The sequence below is a fragment of the Brachyhypopomus gauderio genome, chromosome 12 (assembly GCF_052324685.1).
Source record: "Brachyhypopomus gauderio isolate BG-103 chromosome 12, BGAUD_0.2, whole genome shotgun sequence".
NCBI lineage: Eukaryota > Metazoa > Chordata > Actinopteri > Gymnotiformes > Hypopomidae > Brachyhypopomus > Brachyhypopomus gauderio.
Window position 1 is genome coordinate 10,839,873 of NC_135222.1, and position 25,636 is coordinate 10,865,508.

The 25,636-nt window shown below is 46.6% G+C and overlaps 1 protein-coding gene across 6 annotated transcripts in view; it reads left to right on the top strand.

Annotated features, from left to right (window-relative positions):
- Window positions 1–24,038, top strand: part of lrp4 (low density lipoprotein receptor-related protein 4) — an 83,994-nt gene extending 59,956 nt beyond the window's left edge. For 3 of the 6 annotated variants that reach the window (XM_077023114.1, XM_077023119.1, XM_077023117.1), the window contains 31 exons: window positions 82–207; window positions 738–863; window positions 992–1,126; window positions 1,840–1,965; window positions 3,115–3,345; window positions 4,151–4,307; window positions 4,665–4,882; window positions 7,751–7,927; window positions 8,195–8,320; window positions 8,611–8,819; window positions 8,968–9,049; window positions 9,230–9,335; window positions 9,431–9,632; window positions 9,797–9,986; window positions 11,123–11,254; window positions 11,806–11,946; window positions 12,697–12,783; window positions 12,944–13,115; window positions 13,556–13,718; window positions 13,993–14,218; window positions 15,524–15,827; window positions 16,386–16,604; window positions 17,014–17,148; window positions 17,307–17,415; window positions 17,700–17,895; window positions 18,098–18,211; window positions 18,401–18,512; window positions 19,442–19,506; window positions 19,604–19,691; window positions 19,909–20,050; window positions 20,966–24,038. In XM_077023114.1, the coding sequence (XP_076879229.1) occupies window positions 82–207; window positions 738–863; window positions 992–1,126; window positions 1,840–1,965; window positions 3,115–3,345; window positions 4,151–4,307; window positions 4,665–4,882; window positions 7,751–7,927; window positions 8,195–8,320; window positions 8,611–8,819; window positions 8,968–9,049; window positions 9,230–9,335; window positions 9,431–9,632; window positions 9,797–9,986; window positions 11,123–11,254; window positions 11,806–11,946; window positions 12,697–12,783; window positions 12,944–13,115; window positions 13,556–13,718; window positions 13,993–14,218; window positions 15,524–15,827; window positions 16,386–16,604; window positions 17,014–17,148; window positions 17,307–17,415; window positions 17,700–17,895; window positions 18,098–18,211; window positions 18,401–18,512; window positions 19,442–19,506; window positions 19,604–19,691; window positions 19,909–20,050; window positions 20,966–21,298 (4,949 nt within the window). In that variant the 3' untranslated portion in view covers window positions 21,299–24,038. Of the gene's footprint in view, window positions 1–81; window positions 208–737; window positions 864–991; window positions 1,127–1,839; window positions 1,966–3,114; window positions 3,346–4,150; window positions 4,308–4,664; window positions 4,883–7,750; window positions 7,928–8,194; window positions 8,321–8,610; window positions 8,820–8,967; window positions 9,050–9,229; window positions 9,336–9,430; window positions 9,633–9,796; window positions 9,987–11,122; window positions 11,255–11,805; window positions 11,947–12,696; window positions 12,784–12,943; window positions 13,116–13,555; window positions 13,719–13,992; window positions 14,219–15,523; window positions 15,828–16,385; window positions 16,605–17,013; window positions 17,149–17,306; window positions 17,416–17,699; window positions 17,896–18,097; window positions 18,212–18,400; window positions 18,513–19,441; window positions 19,507–19,603; window positions 19,692–19,908; window positions 20,051–20,215; window positions 20,404–20,965 lie in introns of all 6 variants that reach the window. The other 3 variants (XM_077023116.1, XM_077023118.1, XM_077023115.1) reach the window with 3 other exon arrangements.
- The last annotated feature ends 1,598 nt before the right edge of the window (window positions 24,039–25,636 follow it).

The window sequence follows — 25,636 nt, forward strand, 5'->3', positions numbered from 1 at the left end:
GTGTGTGTGTGTGTGTGTGTGTGTGTGTGTGTGTGTGTGTGTGTGTGTGTGTGTGTGTGAATGCTAATCCTCTATCCCCAGCTGCCTCTATGTGCATGGCTGACCAGTTTCGCTGCGTGTCTGGCCGCTGTGTCCGGTTGTCGTGGCGATGCGATGGAGAGGACGATTGCTCGGATGGCAGTGATGAAGACGGCTGTGAGAAGACAGGTAAGGTCCAGCCACTGGACGTGGGGCGGGTCGCAGCGTAGCGTGCGGTGTGTGTGCGGAGCAGGGCCCGGCGCTCAGGTGTACACTGCTGCACTACAGCCCACGGGCACCTGAAACATGAGCTGTCGCCTCCTTTGTGCTACGCTAATAGATAGAGAAAACGTTATTGATCCCGAGGGGATGTTACAGAGGTCACTGTTTTTGCTTATTGTCCATGGGCCTTTTGCCACGTGTCACTCTGATTTGACTCTAGGTTTGGAGTGTTTGGGCAGGTTTAGGGGCTGAGCAGTTCCAGCGAGGTTCAGAGCCTCATCTGTAAAGATTTATCAGAGCTCACGGTTTGTCCTGTCACTCAGATGTGTTTCTGTGTCCTGACTGGGACATCCCTTCGCATACAGGTCAATGCTGTGTGTGTGTATGTGTGTGTATGTGTGTGTGTGTCCACCAGTCGAACACCAGCTTCATATTGATCCGGTTCTGTTGCTGTATTTGGCTGATCAGTTTGCTGCTTCTCTGCTTGCTCATCCCAGGAGCTCCGCCCTGCGCCTCCGATCAGTTCCTGTGTGGAAATGGCCGCTGCATCGGCCAGCGCAAGGTGTGTAACGAAGTCAACGACTGTGGAGATGGAACGGACGAACACCCGCACCAGGACTGCCGTGAGTTTTCTCTCTCTTGGCACACACACACAAACACACACACTGAACTCTTATGCATACACACCATCAGTATTGCTCTTATGATGCAGAGTGTTTGTGTGTGTGTGTATGTGTGTGTATGCATGCAGGCCCAAGGTCCAGTGAAGGAAACTGTAATGTGGATAATGGTGGTTGCTCGCAGAAGTGTCAGATGTCTCGAGGACTGGTTCAGTGCACCTGTCACACTGGCCACCGACTGACAGAGGACGGAAAAACCTGTCAAGGTGAGGGGGGGGGGGGAGAGAGAAGGAAATGAGGTGAGAGAGAGGGGAGAGAAAGAGGTGAGGTGATTTGGGCCTCCTCTGAGTTCTGTTGAGAAAGAGACCAGGTGCTGGTCCGTGATTGGAGGACTGGGGCCGTGTTGGAGGAAGGACACTCGGGGACAGTTCGGCTGCGACTGTGAATAAACTCACTCTGTCTGCTTACGCACGCACCTTCAGGACAGCACCCAGCACGGCGCCAAACCAAACACACGGGGACGTTGCAGGCAGTCGTCACGTCTGACACACACACGCGCGCGCACACACACGCGCGCGCACACACACACGCACGCACACACACGCACGCACACACACACCTTGAGCTCACTAAGGAGATGCCACAGTCTGCTCAGTGTTCTTGGCGGTTGTGTTTCCGGGCTGCTGAGTCCCGACAGCAGGCAGCTCGGTATGCGGCTGAGTGAGCCAGTGGCAGCTCCCGCACATCTCCTCTCTCCCCCACTCACTCTTCTCATCCCTCCATCCTCTCCAGACGCCCGTCTTCGTGCTCCACCCACTCCGGGTGGAGTTGCCCCAGTGCGGTCCTGGCCCAGCTGAGACACAGCTGAGGTTTATCAGTCAACCCCACTGAATCTTTTAACGATGATGAGCTTTGACTTTATTAACAGAGTTATTTTTCCCCCCACCACCCCCTTCCTGGTCCTGTGGACTCTTCCCAGATTTAGACGAGTGTGCTGATGAAGGCTACTGTAGCCAAGGCTGTACCAACACCGAGGGGGGTTTCCAGTGCTGGTGTGTTCAGGGTTATGAGCTGAGGCCTGACAAGAGGAGCTGCAAAGCTCTGGGTGAGTTTACTGCACACTTCATCCCTCTCCTTCCTCCTCTTCTCTCTCCTTTCTCCTCTTCCCTCTCCTTCCTCTTTCTTGCTCTGTATCTTTCTTTCTCTCCTCTTGTTCCTTTCTGCCTTTCTCTCCCTACCCACGCTGCGATGTGCTAACATACAGCGTGTATTCATTCCCATGCTGTCTCCTCTCTGTGGGTTGGTGGGGGGTGGGGGGTGTGTCGCACCAGTCCACGTCTGGTTCTGGTTAAGCTGGGAGGGTTCAGGTACTCCACACCACCAGTTCCTCATTCTCGGATGCTCCTATTTATTTTTCCTTTGGTTTTAGCTTGTTACCTTTGGCCACATGTTCCTGTGGCAACATTAACCGTTTATTTGACTTTGTAATTTTAAAATGGAAGTAGAATGATATAATCAAGAGGTTTAAAAAAAAAAAAAAAAAGAGTAAAACAGTTTTCCAAACTGTGGTTGAAATATGAATTGGAGAACGGAAAACAAACTTTACATTGGCTTCATAAAGCCGGGCCTGGAGGTTTTTATTCTTTATTTTTTGTAGTCCTTGTGGCCTTTAATGTTGCCCTTGCGTTTGCGCTCTGAAATTCGTAGTAGTTGTGACCAAACTCATGAACCTGGAGGAGCCGGTGGGGGTGGTTGTCATGGCGGCGGCTGCTCATTTGCATTGCCTGCAGCTAAAGAGGAGGATTATTGACTGTAGGTTGAGAACTGCTGGAAGTGAAGGAGCGTGAAGAGAGAAGGTAGAAAATGACAAAATGCAAGGTGTGTGTGGTGTGTGTGGTGTGTGTGGTGTGTGTGGTGTGTGTGTGTGTGTGGGCCAGTCGCCTTGGGCCAGTTGCCTAGGGCTTTTCTGTGTGGGTCTAAATGAAAAGGCAGGTGTGGGTTGAGCATGACTTAAGGTGTCTAAAAACATGACTCAAAATCAAATGCATATATCAGGTGAAGCATTATTTTTAACATAAACTCTTTAGACTCTTTAGGGATAAAAAGATACAGTTAAAGTAAAGATAAAGTTACAACACAATATTAATATTCTCATACTATTATCATACTATTATACTATTATATTATCATGCTTTGGCCAGGTCATTTCATACAGATAATGGTAAAATATGAATTCTTTCTCTCGCTCTCTCAGGCCCAGAACCCGTGCTGCTGTTTGCAAATCGGATTGACATCCGGCAGGTCTTACCTCATCGTTCCGAGTACACCCTGCTGCTGAACAACCTGGAGAACGCCATCGCTCTGGACTTCCATCACAGCAAGGAGCTGGTCTTCTGGTCCGATGTCACGCTTGACCGCATCATGAAGGCCAACCTGAATGGCAGCAATGTGGAGGAGGTGGTCTCCACTGGCCTGGAGAGCCCAGGTACATGGCAGATGCTCTTCGAGGAGGAGCTCCAATGACCCTTCACCCATTCTTTACTGTCAGCTCCTAGTTCCTCTCCTCTGTAACTACTTCTCTGTTGGACACCTCACAACCCCCTGCCTCGGGAAATTAAGTGATCTCTCAAAAAACTATTGAAATTATATACCTACCCAAAAAGAAGGTAGTAAAATATTGTGAACAACTTATCATGTTTCAATAGCCTTGGTGCCGAGCAGTGCAGTCCACATATGATATTCCATAGGGCTGCACCTGTTGCGTTTTACACATTTTATGGTCTGTACCATGGTTCTCTTACTGCCTGGGCAGCTGTCTGGACACTCGAAGACGTTCACGGCCCCAACTCTGCGAAGCCTTTCAGGTTTAACAGCCATTTTCTCCTGTCCCCAAAATGAGACCCATATGGGATCACTCATACTAACATCTGACTCTTGTGGGCTCATAAAGAAATCCCAGTTTCCTGTTGACTTAATTTTGGCTGATCCGTTCGTAACCTTGTAAGCGTGTTGTCCAGGAGGTCAGTCTTTCAGTAGAACACTGTAAAAAGCTGACCCTGGCCTATAAAAAAAACTTTACAGCATAGAAAATTAGTTTCCGCGTTGCCTAAATTGAGAGCGAAATGTTGTGTGCATTAATCATTGCAACTAATTGGCAACAGTTTTGGCCATGTAGCTTGTGATTATCCAAGCGAGCGAGTACACCTTCCTCTGAATAAAAAGCAAGTAGAGATGTTGGAGTATATCACGCACCACTGACTCCTGAATGACACTTGGTTCTGGCTCTGTAGGTGGTTTGGCCATAGATTGGATCCATGATAAACTTTACTGGACAGATTCGGGGACATCTCGCATTGAGGTGGCCAATCTGGACGGCACCCACCGGAAGGTGCTCATATGGCAGAGCATGGAGAAGCCCCGAGCCATCGCCCTGCACCCCATTGAAGGGTAAGGTTCGCTAGGCCCGCTCTGTCACCAAATCAATGGTTCCACACACAACAGATTCTGGTTAACTGTTTCTCTCTGGGTAGAGTTCATTGATCACGCTTAATGTAAATTAAGAGAAAATATTTTCATGTACTTTAGAAGCTTTTATTAGTCAATCTATCACATATTGAAAGAAAATGGTATATATGACACCACTTTCGCAAATCCATTATCAACCCTTGAATTAAGGCCATCAGCAGTTTTAATGAAGAACAGTTATAAGTCATAACACATATCTGCTGTCCAATAGCTGTGTCCGTTGTCATCTACCTACCTTTTGGTGGACTACCCTTTGGCTTTTCCATCCTCCACCTTCAGTAAGATCTACTGGACAGACTGGGGCAACACGCCGCGTATTGAATATGCAAACATGGATGGTTCAGGCCGCAAAATCATCGCAGATACCAACCTGTTCTGGCCCAATGGGCTGACCATTGATTACGCTGGCCATCGTATGTACTGGGTGGACGCCAAGCACCACGTCATCGAGAGAGCCGATCTGGACGGCAAGAACCGGAAGGCCGTCATCAGCCAAGGTACAGCACCTCTCTGCCTTATTGAACTCCCATTTCCCAAGTATAGAGCTGGAAGCAGGCAGTAATCACAAGCAGAATGTGAATGTTGCAAAACAGAAGAGGACTGAAAAGGTCATGGCATACCCAGTCCACAATAATTATTTCAGTTATATCAGAAGCAGGACAATTAAAAGACAAACAGTGATAAAAATGTGAAAAGCTCCATAGAGATATTGCGGTGAACGGAAATCATATGAGCAGCTAATCTGCCATGGTGGATTTAGATCACATCACAAAGCATGACAGTGAGTCCCTTTGTCCGTTCTCTTTATGCCCTCTTTCACAGCCTACATGACCTCTGTCATAACCAGTTTGGAAGAATAGATTCTCTATTCCACCATTTTTTTCTCTTCCTCCTCTCTCTTTCTCTCTCCGTTTTCCCTTTTCTCCCTAAAACACCCACATCCTTTCAAACACAAGCGCACAATCGCACTGGTCTGCAGGCTCCAGTTACCTGACTTAACACAAAAATTCACTTAATAAAGTTGGCCCTGGAATAAATGTTAAGGGAGGAAATTGAGTTTGTGTGAGCCAGAGCCTTTCCCATGTTTTGGGGTCATGTTTGTGAGACTTCGTTAATGCTCAGTCAGGTGCAGAGAGAATCCCCCAGCAAAGTCTAGACGCATTCCACATCACGAGTTTTCCATGCGCTGAAGAACTTCGCTTGGTTTTGGTACCTACACCCCATAATACTTCCCATCCAATGAGCAGACCCTCCAGTCCCACTGGGTAGACAACACGGACATTTATTAGGCGCCTGAGTCTGTAGGAGACAGGCCAGGACACCAGAAGGCTGGACAGAGCTGATGCTGGAAGATAAGGGGGTGGGGGCAGGAGCAGGGGTAATGGGGAAAGGGGGTGGCTTAGTTGGGCAAATGTGGAAAGGGGGCAGTTTTCATTCCACTCTTAGTGCAGCAGGGACATGGCAGGGTTTGTGTGATTGGCTCTTTGGATTTCGGGGAGGGGTTTTACGGCAGTGTAACGAGATCTGACATGAAAGCAGGCTTTACGGAGAGAGCACGGGCCAAGAGGCGCTCCATCTTAGCATTCCCGCTTGGCATTCCCAGCCGGCATGTGGAATTCCAGCCCCTGCGGGTCACAAACAAAAACGGGACCAGAAGCCAGCTGCGGGCAACCACACAAGGAGGAGCGAGCACGTTCCGGGGAAGTCTGGAACCTTCCACGAGTCACAAGCGGGAGCCGGTCTCCTCCAGAGGTAGCGGGAACTATGGCGCCCACATGGAGTAAACGATCCCATAAAACTGAGCCGGGCCGAGACGGGTGGAGTCGGTCAGAGAGGGCAGGGGTGGGGGTTTCTACCTTAAAGAGGAGTTGGAGGGGGAAAAAAAAAAACTGAAGTCTGTGCATTTGAGAAGAGGGTGTGAGCGCGTGCCTGCTGTCTAGTGGGCGGGAAGGTACAAAACCTGTGGATCTGTCCCTGTTTACTGCAGCTGTGCGCACAGCTGCTGCTACAGAAGGCAGCCCCTACCACGACGCCCCCTCTGCAAACGCACGCACATGCACATATGCCTGCACAGAAGACTAAAAGCCAGCGGGTTAAACGGAAGCGAAGGACCATGAGTAAAGAGAGCGATGGTACTGATAAGGGGCGGCAGGAGAAACAGCAGCGGGAAGAGTGGCCTGCTGGTGTGTCTGAAGTGCAGCCATGCTTCATGTTTGTCCCGGATAAGATCAGGAAACAAGCCTCTTCTCCATTTACACACACCTGGAGGAGGCGGGGACGGGGTGGAGAGAACGAGGCTTCCGTCTGTTGTACGAGGCAATGAGGGTGACGCATACTTTGTCATGTTTGTTGAAAATATGAACATACTCATCACTATCTTCGATTGTAAGATAGCGCTGTTCTTCAAACAGGTGTGTTTAAGCAACGTGCAATGCATTATCTTTAGGCCACCCAGTACTTCAGGAGCACAGTCATTATCCAGCTTTACCAGGACTTGTACAGGCCTCTTGGATTTGGTTTTCTGATTAAGGAGGAGGAGGGCCTTTGGGGGAGGGGCTAGGGTGATGGCTCCGCCTCTGTATCATGTTGCCTCGACATCTTCTCATATAAACCAGAGAGGTGTGTCCTCAGTACTTGACCTCAGTCCAAACCCACTCGTGATTGGTGGAGAGCAGCAGCCCCCACTTGCTCAGCTTCGCTTTAATCACTTCACCAAACATCACTAACCACAAACATGCTAATTAAAAGCAGCCACCATTTAGAGGTCAAATGGAGCTCAGATGGCATGTGCAGAACCCTTCACAACTTTAGATAAGGTGCATCTTCACCAACAGCTAAGCGTAATGTAGGGTGTGAATGACTGAGTGAGCTGGGGTGGGGTGGGGTGGGGGTGCGTGGTGACGAGAGCCCCTTGGATCTCCTGGATTAGGACTCGGACTGCTGGAAACAGCATGTGAAAATGATTAATTTTTGTTTCGTTTCATCTAACGCTCATGTGGTTCATGTCATGTGGTTCACATGAGCATAATGGCATATTCCCAAGCACGCTAAATACACTTCGTTTCGCTCAGATGCTGTTCAGAAGAGTTTTGAGGGGGTATGAATCATTCCTGTACGTAGACCTGAGACATGATGACGGAATCAGAACTTCTGAGTTGTAAGAATGTGCATCGTAGGTGGAAGGCAGAGGTTTCTCGGGCAAGGCCTGTTATATGCTCTTCAACGGCTTCTCTTCATCAGTCTTGACGTTTCTTTTGTTCTTTTGTTCTCCTCTTCCACTTCTCTCACACCCTATCTGTCTCTCCGCACCTTTTTCTCTGCAGTCATTCACTCACCCTTCCCGTCTCCCCCTCTGTCCCCGACAGGACTGCCGCATCCATTTGCCATCACGGTGTTTGAGGACAGTCTGTACTGGACAGACTGGCATACCAAGAGCATCAACAGCGCCAACAAGTTCACGGGCAAGAACCAAGAGATCATCCGTAACAAACTCCACTTCCCCATGGACATCCACACGCTCCACCCACAGAGACAACCTGCAGGTGGGGCTGTTGGAGACCTCCATCTCCATCCACTGAATGCTTCATTACCTCTTCACGCCTGAGGGCTTTGACTGTTTAGAAACCCTGAATTCAGAACAAGATGGTCTGTTTTTTGTTTTTTACGTACTCTCTAACAATTATTTAACTTGGTTCGTCTGTAAGTGTTTTTCCTGATAAGATGTTGTGTAAAGGCCCACTGGATATCAACTAGATGTAAAATGAAACTCTTCTCGTCTTCTCATTTCTTCTTCTCATTTTTGGCTCCAGGTGGTCGCAATCGCTGTGGGACCAATAATGGGGGTTGCAGCCACCTATGTCTCCCTAGCAACAAAGCCTATACCTGTGCCTGTCCTACAGGGTTCAGAAAAGTAGACCAGTATAACTGTGCCCTGAGTGAGTAGCAAATGTCATTTTGTCCTCTAAACCTTACCTCTACATAATTACATAGAGCCATTGCTTTATAATTGATTTCATAAAAATTAAAATGCTACTTCAATGTGTAAAATAGTGTTTTGTTGATCAAATGAATGACCCCACAAGTGCATTCAGAAATGCAGTATGTAAATGTACAGCTCATTATGTTTTGTTTCTGATGCTCATTTGTGGAGTGTGTCTGCTGTTGCCATGAAACCCACCCCGTTGATATGTGGAGCACTGACAGGAGACCTTTGGTCTTTGATCAGGTCTTGACAAGTTCCTGCTTTTTGCCCGAAGGACGGACGTCCGTCGAATCAGCTTCGACACTGAAGATAAATCGGACGACGTCATTCCACTGGCCGACGTACGGAATGCCGTGGCTCTGGACTGGGATGCCCGCCACGGGCACATCTACTGGACCGACGTCACCACAGACTCCATCAATCGGGCCCTGTGGGATGGCTCCCAGCAGGAGGTTAGTGTGGACCTGCTACTAATGCGAAGGTTGTTAAAAGTTTGCAGCCACTGTTCTCGCCTTATAGAGAAAATTGGGAAATACTGCCACCTATTGGAAGAAACATAGAAGTACACCTGTTGGCTTACTAACACAACCGTCTATGCAGGTCGTAGTGGACACCAGTTTAGAAAGCCCTGCTGGTCTGGCCATTGACTGGGTGACGCACAAACTATACTGGACTGATGCAGGTGTGCACAAGTTTAAGTTAACTTCCACCCTCCCTTTACATCTCCTTATTCTGTATAAGTTCCTTTATGACTCAAATCTTTCATGAAGATTTAGCAGTACTGTTGCACTCCTATGTTTAATGAGTAAAGACATTTAAGATACCCCCTCACCCTTCTTTTGTCCTGTCTGGTCCCCACCAGGGACAGACCGAATTGAAGTGTCCAATGCTGACGGCAGCATGCGCACAGTCCTGATCTGGGAAAATCTGGACCGCCCACGGGACATAGTTGTGGACCCCATCGGGGGGTGAGTATTAGTGATGCAGCACCCACATGCACCATTACGCACTAGGGAGGCACTGGGAGTGCTGGATGTTATTGCTAACAAATTGGCCTGTGCAGGTACATGTACTGGACAGACTGGGGAGCTAACCCCAAGATCGAGCGGGCAGGAATGGACGCCTCCAACCGCAGTGTCATCATCTCCACCAACTTGACCTGGCCCAACGGCCTGGCCATCGACTACCAGACCCAGAGGCTGTACTGGGCAGACGCAGGAATGAAGACCATTGAGTTTGGCAAGTTCGATGGGTCAGACAGACAGGTAAGTGCATCAGTCTCTAAGCAGGTGCATCATCCTGCTTCTGTTAGAGTCTGCTACTTGATTTGAGTGATCCAAACAATGTTGCCCTTAAAATCTAAGAAGGCAATGTTGGTCACTCTTAAATTGTAAGCTATATCTTCTTTTGCATGTGTCTTCTGCTCAAGGTCTTGATTGGCAGTCAGCTGCCTCACCCATTTGGGCTGACCCTGCATGAAGACAAGATCTTCTGGACAGACTGGCAGTCCAAGAGCATCCAGAGCGCCGACAAACTAACGGGCCTGGGCCGCTCTACATTAGTGGGGAACCTAGAGAACCTCATGGACATCCATATGTTCCACCGGCACCGAGCCACAGGTCAGCATGCCTGACTCGTCTATATCCTAACATGCTGTATAGCCATTTGCCATGAACTGGGTGTGGATGACACTTGGCAGCATTCCATTTGTAGAGACACCAGTAGTCTTTGTGTGTGTGTGTGTGTGTGTGTGTGTGTGTGTGTGTGTGTGTGTGTGTGTGTGTGTGTGTGTGTGTGTGTGTGTGTGTGTGTGTGTGTGTGTGTGTGTGTGTGTGTGTGTGTGTGTGTCCTCTCAGACTCTCTCTCCTTCATTATGTGATGTCATGATGTAGTTGGGTGCCTTGGAGGTCTGCTGGTGTCTGATTAGCATTCTCCTGGAAATACACTGGGGCATACAGCAACTCTTGGCCATATGGTGGCATTCACTGGAAAAAAAGTAGCTTGTTTGCTGTGAAGAGAGGAAGTCCGCATGGCCTTCGTCCACTGCTGTTAGTGAGCGAGAGGGAGGATATGGATCAAATTTTTTCTAGCAGTTAAAAAAACTCATCAAAACTGTTAGCAGTAGCTGTTGTTTTCTTACATATCAGTGACAATATATTAATTGCTTGTCACACAAAAAAGCCCTTCTGCCCTTGTAAGATGGACAGTTTTTCCCACTGGCTGAAATCTACACCTCTTCAGTGTTAGGTTTGTGTACCTGTCCTGAGCCCTCTATTCAGATGGGAAGGGTGACCTCATTGCATTGGGGCTGTAATGACAAGGGGAATGTTGCTCGGTGCTATCCGGTTGCTTGGCTTTTCAGACAGGGGATTCAGGCTGTTCGTAAGTGAGCTCTGCTCCGCGGTGTCGGGCTGAGAGCTCCCGGGGCTCATAGCCGGTGAGGAACAGGCTGTCCCTGATGGATCGGGTTCTTCTTCTCGCCATCCCCGGGACATAAAAGTGTTCCCTGATGTCTGTTGTAGCCTTCGCGGCACTGAGATCTGGGCTCTCCATGGGGGTCAGGTAGAAGTCATATCGAAGCATTTGGGAGTTGGAAGGGCATCATACCTTAGAAATGTAAAAGGGGAAAAGAACAGCGTCACACAATGAAGCTGAACGGATTGAGCTGAGCACCAGCATGAAGACCTTCAGAAGTACATTCTCTCTTCTTCTTCCTCCCTCTCTCTATCTCTCTCTCTCTAACTTCTCTATCCAGTGCAGACACCATGCTCTGTGAATAACGGCGGCTGCAGTCATCTGTGTCTCTTGGCTCCTGCTTCCAAAGGCTCCAGCTGTGCTTGCCCGACGGGCATCAACCTCCAGGTGGACGGCAAGACCTGCACTCCAGGTGAGACTGCTGCCATCTTTCTCCCCTCTGCACCCCCTTTCTTCATGAGCCCAGATTCCATGTGGCCCCCATAAATCCTCTGTTGGCCTTCTGCTGAACTGTCAGTGGTGAGCCGGGTCCCGGCACCAATGTGCTGATCTGCATTGCCGTGCATTATTACCCTGGCTTGTCATCTTCACGTTCCTGTGACTTCTTCCCTGAGGCTGGTGCTTTTGTCTTTGAAATCCGAGGCTCAGGTGCAATATCCCTCCAGGCTGAAGGGTCATCTTTAAAGATGGCTGTGAACTTTTAGGAATGGTCTGTGTTTGAGGCAAACAGGGAGTGACCCTTTAAAACTTCTGACAGCTACCCAAGTCTGCCACTTTGTCCCACGTCTCTGTGGACTGCTAGTCTGGTTTGAGCATATGAGGTGTGCGTGCGCCTGAGGGGATGTGCATGTGCGTGTGTACACCTGATTGTGTATATGTGTGTTGTGTGTTCACGTGCACATCTGTGTGCAGGTGTACATGTGTGTCAACACATTTCATCTTTACATATAACACTTCTTACAGGGATGAATAGCTTCCTAGTCTTCGCCCGACGGACTGACATCAGAATGGTTTCTCTGGACATTCCATATTTTGCTGATGTAGTCTTGGCTGTTAATACATCTATGAAGAACACCATTGCTATTGGAGTGGATCCCAAAGAAGGTACATGCCCTTTCCTTTCCTTTAGGGCCTGGCGCACTGCCACGGCCTGCTCCAGCCTCTCCTCTTGGCTTAAGGAGTAGAAAGTAATGCCCTGTTGAAAATAACAGAACACCGAACTGGGTCCCTGTAGCCATCTGCTTCAAACCCCTGCTATCTTACCTGAGTTTAAATCCTGGGATATGTACTGTTCCGAATTGGTTCAGACCTAGTGCAACCTTAGTTTTGAAACCCTCTCATCCGATTGTACTTAAGCAGTCACATGGCAAGGCAGTGGAGAGGCGCAAAGTTGCATGTACAACCACAGAGCAGTGGGTCGATTTAGCTAAATTCTCTACATGCTCCCACAAAGACAATTCCTTAAAAGCACCTAGAAGACGGTCTGGGTTACCAGTGGATGTGGATGTCGTAGATGGATGTGCCAATGCCACCAGCGGGCGCACTGATGCGACTCCTACCTGAGGCTCAACTTCCACATTGGAGGAACTGTGACTGCTTGGCTAAGAAATAGGACTAGAAATATGGACTAGAAATATGGACTTCCACTAGCTGGGTCACCCAATGGAGGATGGGTTCCCTTTTGAGTCTTGGTCCTCCCAAGATTTCTTCCTAAAAGCCACTGTCCTTGGTTTTCTCATTGGGGATTTGGATCCATGCGCTTATAAAGCTGCTTTGTGACATTTATTGTAAAAGGGGCTGTATAAATAAGTTTACTTTGACTCTTTATAGTGATATCCTGTCCTCTTCCTCCAGGTAAAGTGTACTGGTCAGATAGCACTCTGAAAAAGATCAGCAGGGCCAATATCAATGGCTCAGGCTACGAGGACATCATCTCCACAGGTAAGAAGATAACAAGTGACTAAACTCTAGATCACATCAGATTCCCACACCAGTGTTTAATCCCCCCCCCCAAAAGAATCTGTACGTGCTCTGTGAATATTTTGTAATGAACATGGATGCTACATTCATTGGGAATCTCTGTCCAACACTCACTGTTTAGGGTTGATGACCACCGATGGCCTTGCTGTGGACTCTGTGGGCAGGAAGATCTACTGGACGGACACGGGGACCAATCGGATTGAGGTGGCCAACCTGAATGGTTCCATGCGGAAAGTTCTGGTGTGGCGTAACCTGGACAGCCCACGTGCCATCGCCCTCTACCACGAAATGGGGTCAGTGAAGATCATGCCACCCTCTTCCTCCCTTACCACCACTCCTCATGCCTCGTGCTGCACCCTAGTACCCCAATTTGCCATGATGTAAAATGGTGGCAAACATGATGTCTAAGGTCAAGTTGTAAATACTGTCATTGAAGGTTTGGCCAGTTTTCTAGCAAGGCAGTTTAAGCATTTCAGACAGAGGTGCCCATTATCCTTCTTGGTTGGCTGGAGTCCAGCACAGCTCTGGAAACATTTAACAAACCTTCTTAACCTGGTGATTAACTGGTGAACTGCCTTTGGACAGAGAAATCAAAGCACCCTTCTGGACAGGATTTGGGCATCCCTGATTTATAAGTTGTTGCAAAGTTCAAGTCAAGCTCCTACATCTCCCCTGGAAGTGCTCCAGAACTTTCTCTGTACAGACGTTGTGTAACAGGTTATCTCTGCTGCAGGTTCATGTACTGGACGGACTGGGGTGAACATGCGAAGCTGGAGAGGGCGGGCATGGACGGGTCGGAGCGTGTGGTCCTCATCAGTAATAATCTGGGCTGGCCCAACGGCCTGGCCATAGACAAAGCCGGCTCACAGCTGCTATGGGCAGACGCACACACTGAGGTCAGTATCCTAACAATGTCCGCTGTGGACTCCAAGTCAGTTTGTAGATTATACCAATGTCTGCTTTAATTCTACTACTTGTAAATGTTAGATTGAGCCCAAGATTGAATGAGTTAGCCTTGGGTCTCATTTAAATAAATGTTTTAAATGTAACCAAAATTTGATGTAATTACGTAATTTGAGTGAATATATCTGGCACAGGCATGTTGGCTTCATGCTGAGGCTTCAGTCGTTGATTAAAGCCTCCTGGTCTTTCTATGCTCCCACCCCCAAGCGGATTGAGGCGGCTGATTTGAATGGGTCAAACCGCAGGACCCTGGTGTCTCCTGTTCAGCACCCTTACGGCCTCTCGCTGCTCGACCCGTACATCTACTGGACAGACTGGCAGAGCCGGAGCATCCAGAGAGCCGACAAGACCACCGGCGCCAACATAATCACCGTCCGCTCCAACCTCCCAGGACTCATGGATATTCAGGCCGTGGACCGTGGGAGACCCCAGGGTAGGCGACGCTCCACACCTGGCGTTCCTGCACAAACCCTATTACAGGACACTAACACAAAAGACTTCAAAATCTCAATTCTGGTAATAGATTATGTGCAGTTTTTTGGTTTCTAGAGGTTGAGGATCTTTGAATAAATGGTGTAGCAGTACGTACATATGATTTGTAGTGTCCTATAAAGTCTTAGAAATCACAAACGTTTAGCATGTCCATGGGTCTGCCCAGACATTTCAGCCAAGTTAAACACATTAGCAGATTAGCTGAACACATGTGCAGCACTCTTAGGAACTTGCATAATGAGTGTACTAAATCATTGTTACTCATTGTTATATTATAGGAATATTATAGTCACACGAATGGTGGATTTAGAGCCAACAAACCCTACATAAGTAGCCAGGTGTACAGATGTTTAAACGTAATGCAACGTCTCGTCTGTCTGTGTGAATGTTTCCACTAGACAGTTGCTTTTGGTACTGCAACTGCAGAGTCATCAATTTAACTTATGCAGGGTTGATTAATATCAATTCATTAATATAATGATGTAAATGTTAATTTGTATGTACAAATGTAGAGAGTGCAATCATGTGTTATCCTGCTGGTCCCAACACGTATACAAGTTACTAGAGGGCCAGTAGCACAACCTTATAGGGAATTTCTGCTAAATGTGAGTGACAATAGGTACAATCTTGGTCTGCTCCATATCTAAAAATACAGCTCCCTTGGAAAGTTAAGAATTCTAAATCCTTGGTATTTCTGTATACAGCATGCAAATTGGTGTCCATTTAAAACATAATGGACTAGGTTTCAGACAGTTGTTTTTAAATAGTAAAATGTGTCAAGTCTCTAGTGAAGCAAATTTCAGAGTAACAGATTACACAGATTGATTAACAGATTGTTTGGCCCATTCTGCCCCCTGGTGGTTAAAATGTCAGCTATTTTTGAATCTTTTAGACTTTTGGATAGCATTTATTCCTTTTACAATCAAATATTTACCCACACATTTAAAGCACAACATTTAAAAGCCTTTTTATGCAAATGCTTAATAGATATTTATGCTAATGGTATGTTAATATCTCTATATCTCTTATAGATAAATACTCTGGAGGGCTATTATTGTTTTGATTTATTTTGTTTTGCTCAGGTTAATTTTTGTTACCTCTGTTATTGCTGTGAGCACTTGTAAATCACTACAGTTTCAGGCTGAGTGATTAATAAGAGGTTGTTCAGTTGTTGATGATTTTCTGAAGTACTCGCCGTTGGCCGGCGAACCTTAACTGCTGTGCCCCTGCCCCCCGTCTCCATCAGGTTTTAACCGGTGCGGTCGGCGGAATGGCGGCTGCAGTCACCTGTGTCTGCCGCGGCCGAACGGCACCACCTGCGCCTGCCCCACCGGCGTCCTGCTGAAGGCTGATGGCGAGTCGTGCGACGACATGCCCGAGACGTACCTGCTCTTCTCCAACCGTGTCAGCGTGCGCCGCATCTCCCTGGACACGGGGGACCACACAGACGTGCACGTGCCCGTACCTGAACTGCACAACGTGATCTCGCTGGACTACGACAGCGTGGAGGGCAAGCTCTACTACACTGACGTGTCTCTGGACGTCATCAGGTGACCAAGAGGCACTGCCAGGGCTGCTTTGGTGTGTGTGTGTGTGTGTGTGTGTGTGTGTGTGTGTGTGTGTGTGTGTGTGTGTGTGTGTGTGGGTGTGTGGGTGTGTGGGTGTGTGGGTGGGTGTGTGGGTGGGTGGGTGGGTGTGTGTGTGTGTGTGTGGATTAGCCAGAAGTTACTCATCAGTACATGTACTTTGGATTTTACTACAGTACACACCAGCACTGTGATACCTGATTTGTACTGTATATTTAACTGAAATGTTAAATTTATATCACATCACATTGGGAACTTGTTCTGACCAAAAGCTTGTTTAGTCTTGAGTGCAGCACATTTAAGGACACAGACGAGTACTCCTGTCCTCTGGACGTCCTTGCACACCTGCTTCCCACAGTGGCTCCCACTGACATCACATCTTTTGTGATGTCAGATTCATTCATTCAACATTCAGATGTACATTCATCTAATGCCTTGAATTGTTATTGGACATTCCCGTCATAGCTGTTCGTCACCAGCTTGTGCTGCTGTGTTTAATGCCCGCCTCTCCCTCCAACGCAGACGGGTGAACCTGGACGGCACCGGCATGGAGACGGTGGTCAGTCAGGGGCTGAAGACCACAGACGGTCTGGCAGTGGACTGGGTGGCGCGGAACATGTACTGGACCGACACCGGCCGCAACACCATCGAGGTGGCCCGTCTAGACGGCTCCTCACGGAAAATTCTAGTAAACAGCAGTCTGGATGAACCCAGGGCCATCGCCGTGTTCCCCAGCAAAGGGTGAGCTGCTCGCGGAGGCATGCCGGGCCCTCGGTGGGTCTCTAGCTGTACCACTTCCATATAAGACATGCTGCTCTTTGTTTATGACTAACTTTGATTTAGTTCTTGTTGAGTACTGCAAGATTGTGCACTTTCTTTGCAAGGAACAAAATCAAGGCATGCATACGATAGAAGTCTGTGTATGATTGAGAAATATTCAAACCATGAAAGCTTCATTCAAAACAACAGAGCAGTTATAAAACAGTGCAACCTTTTGTTAAATTCCAGTTGAAACTCTTTAAAGGTTACCTTGATTATTGATTAATTATTTAAATAATGCATAGTTAAACTGCACACCTGTCCTCACACTGGCGATCACACCTAGAGGCCGTTCTGGTGACTGACCCAGATCCTCTGATCGCTTCTATAGGTTCCTTTTCTGGACCGACTGGGGCCACATTGCTAAGATCGAGCGTGCACATCTGGATGGGTCTGACCGGAAGGTTCTGATCAACACAGATTTGGGTTGGCCCAACGGCCTCACGCTTGACTACGACACACGCAGGTATGAAGGAGGTGGGCAGAGACCTCACAGCACGTCAACGCTCATGGCAGGAACTGTGGGGGAAGTGCAGCTCTCACGCCCATGTTTGGGTCTTACACACATCTGGCATTTTCAGGCTGAAACCGTGTGTATGTGTGTGTGTGTGTGTGTGTCTGCAGGATCTTCTGGGTAGACGCACACCTGGACCGTATTGAAAGCTCCGACCTGAACGGCAAACTGCGTCAAATCCTTGTCAGCCCGGTCTCGCACCCGTTTGCTCTCACTCAGGTGTCTGGGATCCAGCCAGCTTCCTAACCACTCCCCCACTCACTCTCTCACACCTCAACTCACTTTCTCACTTCCCCACTCACACTCAGTCTCTCACCCCGGACTCGATCATCCACTCACCCACCCACCCACTGTTTTTTCCACCCTTAACATACTCTCCCCTTCCACATCCTTCCATTTCTGACCCCATTTTTCTTCCCATCTCTCCCTCTCTTCCCTTCCTGATATGCCCCTCCCCTTTTGCTTTCTCTCCTCCCCCTCCTTGCTCTTCGTGCCGCCCACAGCTGAAGCCGGTGCCCTCTCCTCTAACTCCTCTCTCCCCCCGCATCTCACAGCAAGACCGCTGGATCTACTGGACGGACTGGCAGACCAAGTCCATCCAGCGTGTGGAAAAGCACACCGGCCGCAATAAGGAGACTGTGCTGGCTAATGTGGAGGGGCTCATGGATATCATAGTGGTGTCACCCCACCGCCAGACTGGTAAGAGTGGTTACAGTACTGCCTATAGTGGTTACAGTACTGGTAGGCAGAATCACTGTGCCATTTCACTTTTCTGGGGTGAAGTATTTGAACATAATGGGGGTAACCCTGCTTTACTCTGAGAAACACCCAGAAACTCTGCCTGCGTTCTTGAAAACAGGAGAGGTACTTAAGTGTGTTTGTCTGGGGCCTGTGTCCGTAGGCACAAATTACTGCGGCGTGAATAACGGGGGCTGTACTCACCTGTGCTTTGCAAAGACGAACAGCTTTGTATGCTCATGTCCCGATGAGGCAGATGGCAGACCATGTTCCACCAGTGAGTTCACACTTCATAACCTCTTTGTATATTCTTTAGAGTGAGAAATGTGAAAAACATTCATTATACAGAACATCACTAAAGATGAGAGTAGCAGCACCGTTAGTGTGTTAGCCTTGTTATTTCTTCAGCATGCTGAGGCTCTGCAGTGCACATGCTGATTTGATTCCTAATTTTTCTCTCCCACAGTCTCTGGCTACGTCCCCACGGTGCCTGACAAGGGAAGCGCCAGCACGCAGGCCCCCAGCAAACATGCCAAAGGCCCCACAGACACACCTCAGCAGCTCCACCCTGGGCTCAAGTAGGTCTCCCCAAACATCATAAAGCTTACCATCTCGGCCTCATGCTGAACCAGAGCGAGTCCACCCAGACATCTCGCATCTCAAACCCTTTAGATTCAAGACCTGCCTATAATCATTTAAATCTATCACTGTGTACCCTAATTTGTGACTGTCCTTACAATATTTTCTCCCTGACATGCTTCAAAGAAATATTTTTTGTTTTTCTATTGGGATATTCACCATATCGCCATCATCATTCTGTCCATTCTCTTCTCCATGGTTTCTAATTTTGGGCTGCAGGAGGCAGAACCACCCACTCCAGTTTTTGATTGGTTTAAAACATCCTGCCAGTAATGTACCAGTAATGTACCAGTAATGGCTGCAGGCAATATGAGATGCTGAAGGTGGCTTGTTCTGGCACGGCCAGATGCCACTATGACAACAGCCCACATCAGAATCTACCTCTCATATCTCTGTGGATGTTGTTGCTTAGCGACTTAGCGAGTGCCACTCAGTTCTACTTACTCTGTAAGCACAAACACATGCAGAAAGTGGTCAGGGCGGGAGCAGATTGCTTCAGAGAATGTCTGCATCTCACTGAAGCGGACATTATCTGAAGCACACTGAAGCAGACATTCTCTGAGTTATAGAATGCTTATTCTGAAAACATCTCCATGAAGTCATTTATGAGGAGCATTTCTGTGTGTGTGTGCGCACTAGTGTGTGCGCGAGTGTGTAGGGGCTAATTATAAATAATCATTAAATTAATAAAGTAGTAAAGTTATGGAATGTATACATGGAATGTACATAGATGCCACATGATGCTAAGCACGTGCTTGCGTTTGTTTTCCCTTATTCCTTCAAGCTGCAAACCCAATTTTGTATGAAATGTAAATGCTTGCTTGATGTAGGATTATTCATTAAAGTGACACGGGTCGTTGTTCTTCAGCTGTACAGATAAGACTGTTGGTATGGAGGGCTGCCCTCAGAGCAACGTTGTGACGGCTCCACACGGTGAGGAATGAAGCGTTTCTTCACAGCATCTAATAAGACATGAGATTACCAATGCTGGTGCCATATGTGACGAGCACACGTCTCTTCTTTTATAAAGGGGAGGGGCTTCATATCAGCTATGTGATTGGTGGAGCCTTGACGGTCCTGGCTATTCTGATACTCATAGCTGTGTTCATCATTTACAGGTAGGTGCACAGACAGGCTCAAACCTTAATGTCGAAAGAAATGCCATGCTTCGCATGCCTCAATAATGTTTACATTTAAATTATGTTTACATAATTTACATAATCTTAAATTGTTAAAGATGCTCAGTTACATCATGTATTATTGCTCTTAGGTTTATACCAGCTTTAGCTTTGTACTAACACTGATATCTCTAAACATTTTGGTCTTTGTTCTCAGGCACAAAAAGTCAAAGTTTGCTGATCCAGGCATTAGCAACCTTACCTACAGCAATCCATCATATCGAACGTCAACACAGGAGGTCAAGATAGAGGCTGCCCAGAAACCTCCAATATACAATCAGTTACGATATAAAAAAGAGGTATGTCTGCTGCGTTTCTCGTCTTTTAGCTTGTTCATATGTCAACATTTTTATACAAAATTAATATATACCATGAACATCTGTGTCCATTGATCTGGATGAATGGATCGGGTGTGATGTGTATGATCCCACTGGTGTACCCTCGTATCTGCTGGACAATGTCAGTGGCGGCCGGTGTTCATTGCCGATGAGAGCCGCAGGTGTGCCTTCGGAGGGCATGACGGACGTTCTGCTCACACTGGTTCTTCCTCCCCTCTCCCCCATCACAGCTCTCACACCCCTACAACTCCCTGTCCCCCTTCATCTTCTGATGCGCTGTATTCATTTCATCGAAGCGGCGAGGGGGGGAAAAGGTAGTGGAATAGCACAGGGAGACGCCCGGGGCCTCTCCGTTTGGAACGTAGTGCTGTGTTTGTAGCTGAGACTTTGATTAACGGGAAAGGGAAGCTGCTCTACTCCCTCTGCAGTACCGTGCATGTGTCTGACCCTTCAGACAGCGTAACCAAGGATCCATCCTGGCTGCTGCTTCAAGTTTAACTAAATTCTTCGGAGACATATTTCCACATATACGTTTCCCTTTAATCATAATTTATATTGATCTAGAATACTGAGTTATAATGCTATTTAAGCATTGAAACTAATACTAATTATAGGAGTTTCTGCTGTTTAAATACTTCTGTGTAAAGTCATGGGCTGATTTAAAATAACTCTTTAAATCGTGAACTGAGGTTGCCTGTTAGATCCACAAGCATGAATCTTGTAGCTTGTCATTTTGAGTGCTGTGCTGAACTGCTTGTAGTGCTGTGAACCTACATGCTCCATTTACAAAGCAACAGTGAACAGTGGTTCTGTTGAGGGATGCTGGTGTTTCTTTGCTGCCACTGTTCTTAATCAAAAACATTTGTGTTTGTGCAGGGTGTTGGAGAGGGCAGTTACACCAGAGAGAAGATCCGGATTGTGGAGGGGGTGTGCCTTCTTTCTGGGGAGGAGCTATACTGGGAGGACCTGAGACAGCTGAAGGCGTGTCGAGGGGGCGGACTTCACACCTGCATGCGCACAGATACCGTCTCCTTGCAAGCAAGCTCGGCCTCATTGGACGATACTGAGACCGAACAGCTGTTGCAGGGCGACCAATCCGAATGCTCCAGTCTAAATACAGCCCCAGCGGCCACGCCCCAACGTCACATTGCCCATCCAGACACTGGCTGGGTCCCCAACCGCAAACCCTCCACTGAGAGTGAAGTGTGATCTCACAATGATCACGTTTAAACAACTACATCTACACAAAATACATACATGCTCAACACAGGAATGAAAGCATATGCTACTCTCAACAAACCCCTTCTTTCAGAGGTTACACACACACACACACACACACACACACACACACACACACACACACTCATACCTACATATTGAAAATGCAAGCAAGCCTAGACTAAGCAGTATATATCTGAGCAACTATAGCTGTGCAGCTAATAGATTTAGTAGGCAAATGGGTCATCTATGCACACGGCACAGAAGAAAAGCAAGCAGAAATGTTTAATAGCCTATTTAAAGTATGCAGGTGCTTGATTGGCCTACAAACACACACACACACACACACACACACACACACACACACACACAAATTATTTCCCCAGCTTCTTACACTATCATTCTGTCCAGTATCTTTTCTTGACCTCACCCCATTACTAGATCCCAGCCTTCACCCTGGCTCCTCCCCCTCTGGCTGGAGCTCATCCCCCACTGTGGGCCGCCCCCATTTCACACACACGACTGAACAGACCTGCAGAGCCTACAGCCAGCATAATGCAGTAAGAGAACAAGTAAAAACTTTTTTAACAATGCTGGGGAAAATCGGGAGTCTTTTTGTATACAGGGACAGCATTGTTGTGTATAAAATTATGAATTTTTTTTGTGGACTTCTGATGTAAGCTGAAAGCAAGATACTCTGCTCATGGACAGCATAGCAAAGTGTTCCATCTGCCTCACCTCTCATCTTACGTTTATGAACCCTATTTATGAACATTTTGTACTTCTGAGTGGGCTCTTCATTATGTCCCCTGCCTGCATTAATTAAAAGTGCTAAGACTGTTAAAGGCCTCGTGCATTCACAGGACTAATTAATGATGCCAAAGGGTAGAGTGCTCTCTCTCCCTCTGTGGACATCTCTATGATTTATGATCCCACACAACGGTGTTCGGGTCAGTCACGTCATGGTCTACTTCAGACACGCAGCACAACCCGAATTTAAGGAGAGATGGAACAAAACCGTGGCCGTGTTATGAACATCGCTAGTTCTTCCCTCATCGTCCGTCACATCAGATGAAATGTTTTACAGGCTGTTTTTGTTTTAGGTTTTAGGTTTTTTTTTTTTTTTTTTTTTTTGCTTCAGCATTAGTTATTTCTTAAATGGGGTAATTGAGCAAGTTTAAAGTAGAATGACATAGAAAAAGACATGAAAACGTTACTTGTCCTCGGGGAAAGTAGTCTGAATGAAGTTTAAGTGCCAAATGCTGTTGTTGATTTTATTCACTATATTTATATTTCAGGAGAGATATATTTGGCATTTCTCCCTTTTTACATTGTGGTTAGAGTTGAGCAACCATATTAGAACCTGAAAAGCACCATGCACTTAGTCATGTAGCTTTCTATGAAATTCATAGAGCTATCACAAGTGTGTAACTATATACCACTGACCATTTATTTGAACATTCATTTTAAGAAAAAAAAGAGTTTATGTTGCATTAAGCAATGCTTTGAACTTTTTGTTTTGTACTTTTGTTGTCATTGGAGTCACTTTGAGATGTTTTAAACCCACAGGTTTGTGTTATCAGATGCATGTGTCTTGAAGTCACTTCTCCAATCTCAGCATCATGCTGATTTGCTGCTACAATACACACCCAGTACTGAGGCCAATGAGGGATGGTCCTGGCAGCTACTTACCTGAAGCTCTAACTGTTGGCTCACAAAACAACTAGAAATTATATCTAGTGTGCCATTTAATATCTACGTGTAACCTGCTTCCTTTTTGTACCTGCATATTTCAAAAATTGCTGACAGAAAATACTGTACAGGCTTCAAAATGGAGAGAAAATGTGTGTTAAAAGATGTTGTGTTGATTTATTGTATAGGCTTTTGTACAAAGGGATTTTTTTCAACATTTATTAAAGGGATAGTTAACATTTTGCCAATTTATTGAGCTTTTCCTACTGGCCCAAAGTCAGATGAATTGATCTATACTATTTTATATTTGTTTGTGCAGTTGCAATTGAGAACCACAACGGTAATAGGCAGAAAGCTTTAGTTTTAGAAAAAGTTGTTTTTTTGGGCACTTTTAACATTTTTTAACTAAAACACTTTACTGGTACATTTTAGCGATTCACTCTTAGTCTTTTCAAACAACAGTCAACTGTAGTATGCTTCTGGATAAATTATTAAGTTAATGATTTTCAAAATATAAAAAAGCAAAAAATAAATTAACACCAGATAAATAAACAGTAAACTATAGTGGTTTCACAGCTAGAGGTGAGTTAGCTAGCTGAGTTAGCAAATCTAAGAAGCCGCACACCATGAGCAATATGCACACACAGGTGAGCTAGATTGCTAGTTATAACTTCGTCTGACTTTGTGAAAGCAGAAAAAAAAAATATTTCATTGCCAAAACGTTAAAGTCCCTTTTATTTTACTCACTGGAGAGGAATTATTTAACCACTTTATTTTCTCTAAGCCTTGTGAATAATAAGGTTGTTGCCAGTTATTTAACAGAATACTCTTTGTTTCAAAAATATTGGACACATGTAACTGTTGTAAAGTTAACTAAAAGAGATATTTATAATTTCTTTGTTTGGTTGTCATTTAGATGTAAATATATAAAGACTGTATATGTATTTTCCCCATTGCAATACTAACAAACTGTGTTGTGTGACAGTGAATTACTCCTTTGCTATCTTTTAATATAAAACTGCATTTGCAATGAATAGAATTCTAGTACACTGTCTTGCATTGGATTACACATGTTTTCTGAAACTCATTTTAATTATTTCTGAAGAAAGAATATAAAACAAACCTAGACCAAATATGTAACTATCTGAAGTTATAATACATGATAGAATTGAGGGATAGAATGGAGCCAGGGTTTGAGAGACTTACCTAATATGATTTGAAGTACAGGTATCTATATATATACATAAATATGGATTGAACCAGAACATTCCTAAATAATCTCTTTTATTGTACTGTACTAATGGGGTCCAGGAGCAGATGTAGTAGACTAGACAACTAGCTAGCCTAATCTTCTGAAAACGGTAGGTCATCTTTGAATGAACTGGTATCAAACCTCGTACTGAGGTAGTCAGTTAAGTGTTCAAGCTAATACCTTCACACTCAAATGTTTAGAGAGACGTGTCAAAGCACTACATTTTAGGGCATTCAGCAGAAGCTCTTATCCAGAACAACTTACAAAGTGCACACTAGTAGTCACTAGGGGGCTGTGGTATCCTAGCCCAGTGCCAGGGGAGCAGTAGTTGTTAACTGCCTTGCTCAAGGGCACTTCAGCCATGGCCTAGTGTCTGGGAATCAAGCCCACAACCCTCCAGTCACAAGACCAGTTCCTTTACCACCAGACCATGACTGCCCACTGTGACAGTCATGTGCCCAGAACTTGCCACGAAGGCTTTCCTGTGGTGCATATTATCGATCAGATTTACTTGTAAGACATTTACTTGTTGACATTATTGCCTAAATCAGTTACACAAAAGGACTCGATGTTTCAATCCCAAGTAGTTCAGCTTCCAGTTGAGACCTTGCTTGGACCACTCAGTGATGTAACTGTATGCAACACATCATCAGTTGTGTACCCCAGTATCTTTAGGTGTTTCGACCATTTAACATAAGACACCCTCCTCTGTGGCAGGCCCACCACAGGCTGATCAGATCTGGGTGTGTGTCTCAGGAACTGAGTGATCACTTTGCCCCCCATGCCATTTCCTTTCTTCGATGCCACAGCCAGTGACTACTTCTCTCAGCTATGGTGGCAAGCTCTTTGATGGGTCTCCTCTGAGCTTGCCCTCTGACGCCCACCTCTTTCGGGAGCCTTATGGTGGAGTTAGCCACAAACCCCCTACAGCCCACCTCCACTGGACACACCGGCACTGTCCATCCCCGCTCTACTGCCTGGGCTACAAGGTCAGAGTATCACAACCTTTTCCTTTCATAGGCCTCATCAATGGCTTCCTCTCAGGGCACCTTGAGCTCGATGATGTAAACAGCGACAGGAGTTGGACCACAAAACCAGGTCTGGGTGCAAGCTTGACACAGCAATGTTAGGTGGAAACACTAGGCTCTTCTCAAGGTTGACCCGCAATTGCCAGTCTCTTGTAGTACCAATGAGGCTTGAAATTGTGGAAGGAGCTCTGGTTGGTTGTCTTTCACCCTGCCAGATGAAGGCTATTGAGGTTTGGACTTCCTGATGCGCGGCATTTGTGGCAGTTCTTTTCTCTTCAGTGGCTGAGGCCAGACAACGCAGCACTTGATTGTGGCGCCAGGTGTATCTGCCTTGATAAAGGGAGGTCTGGCAGCCCA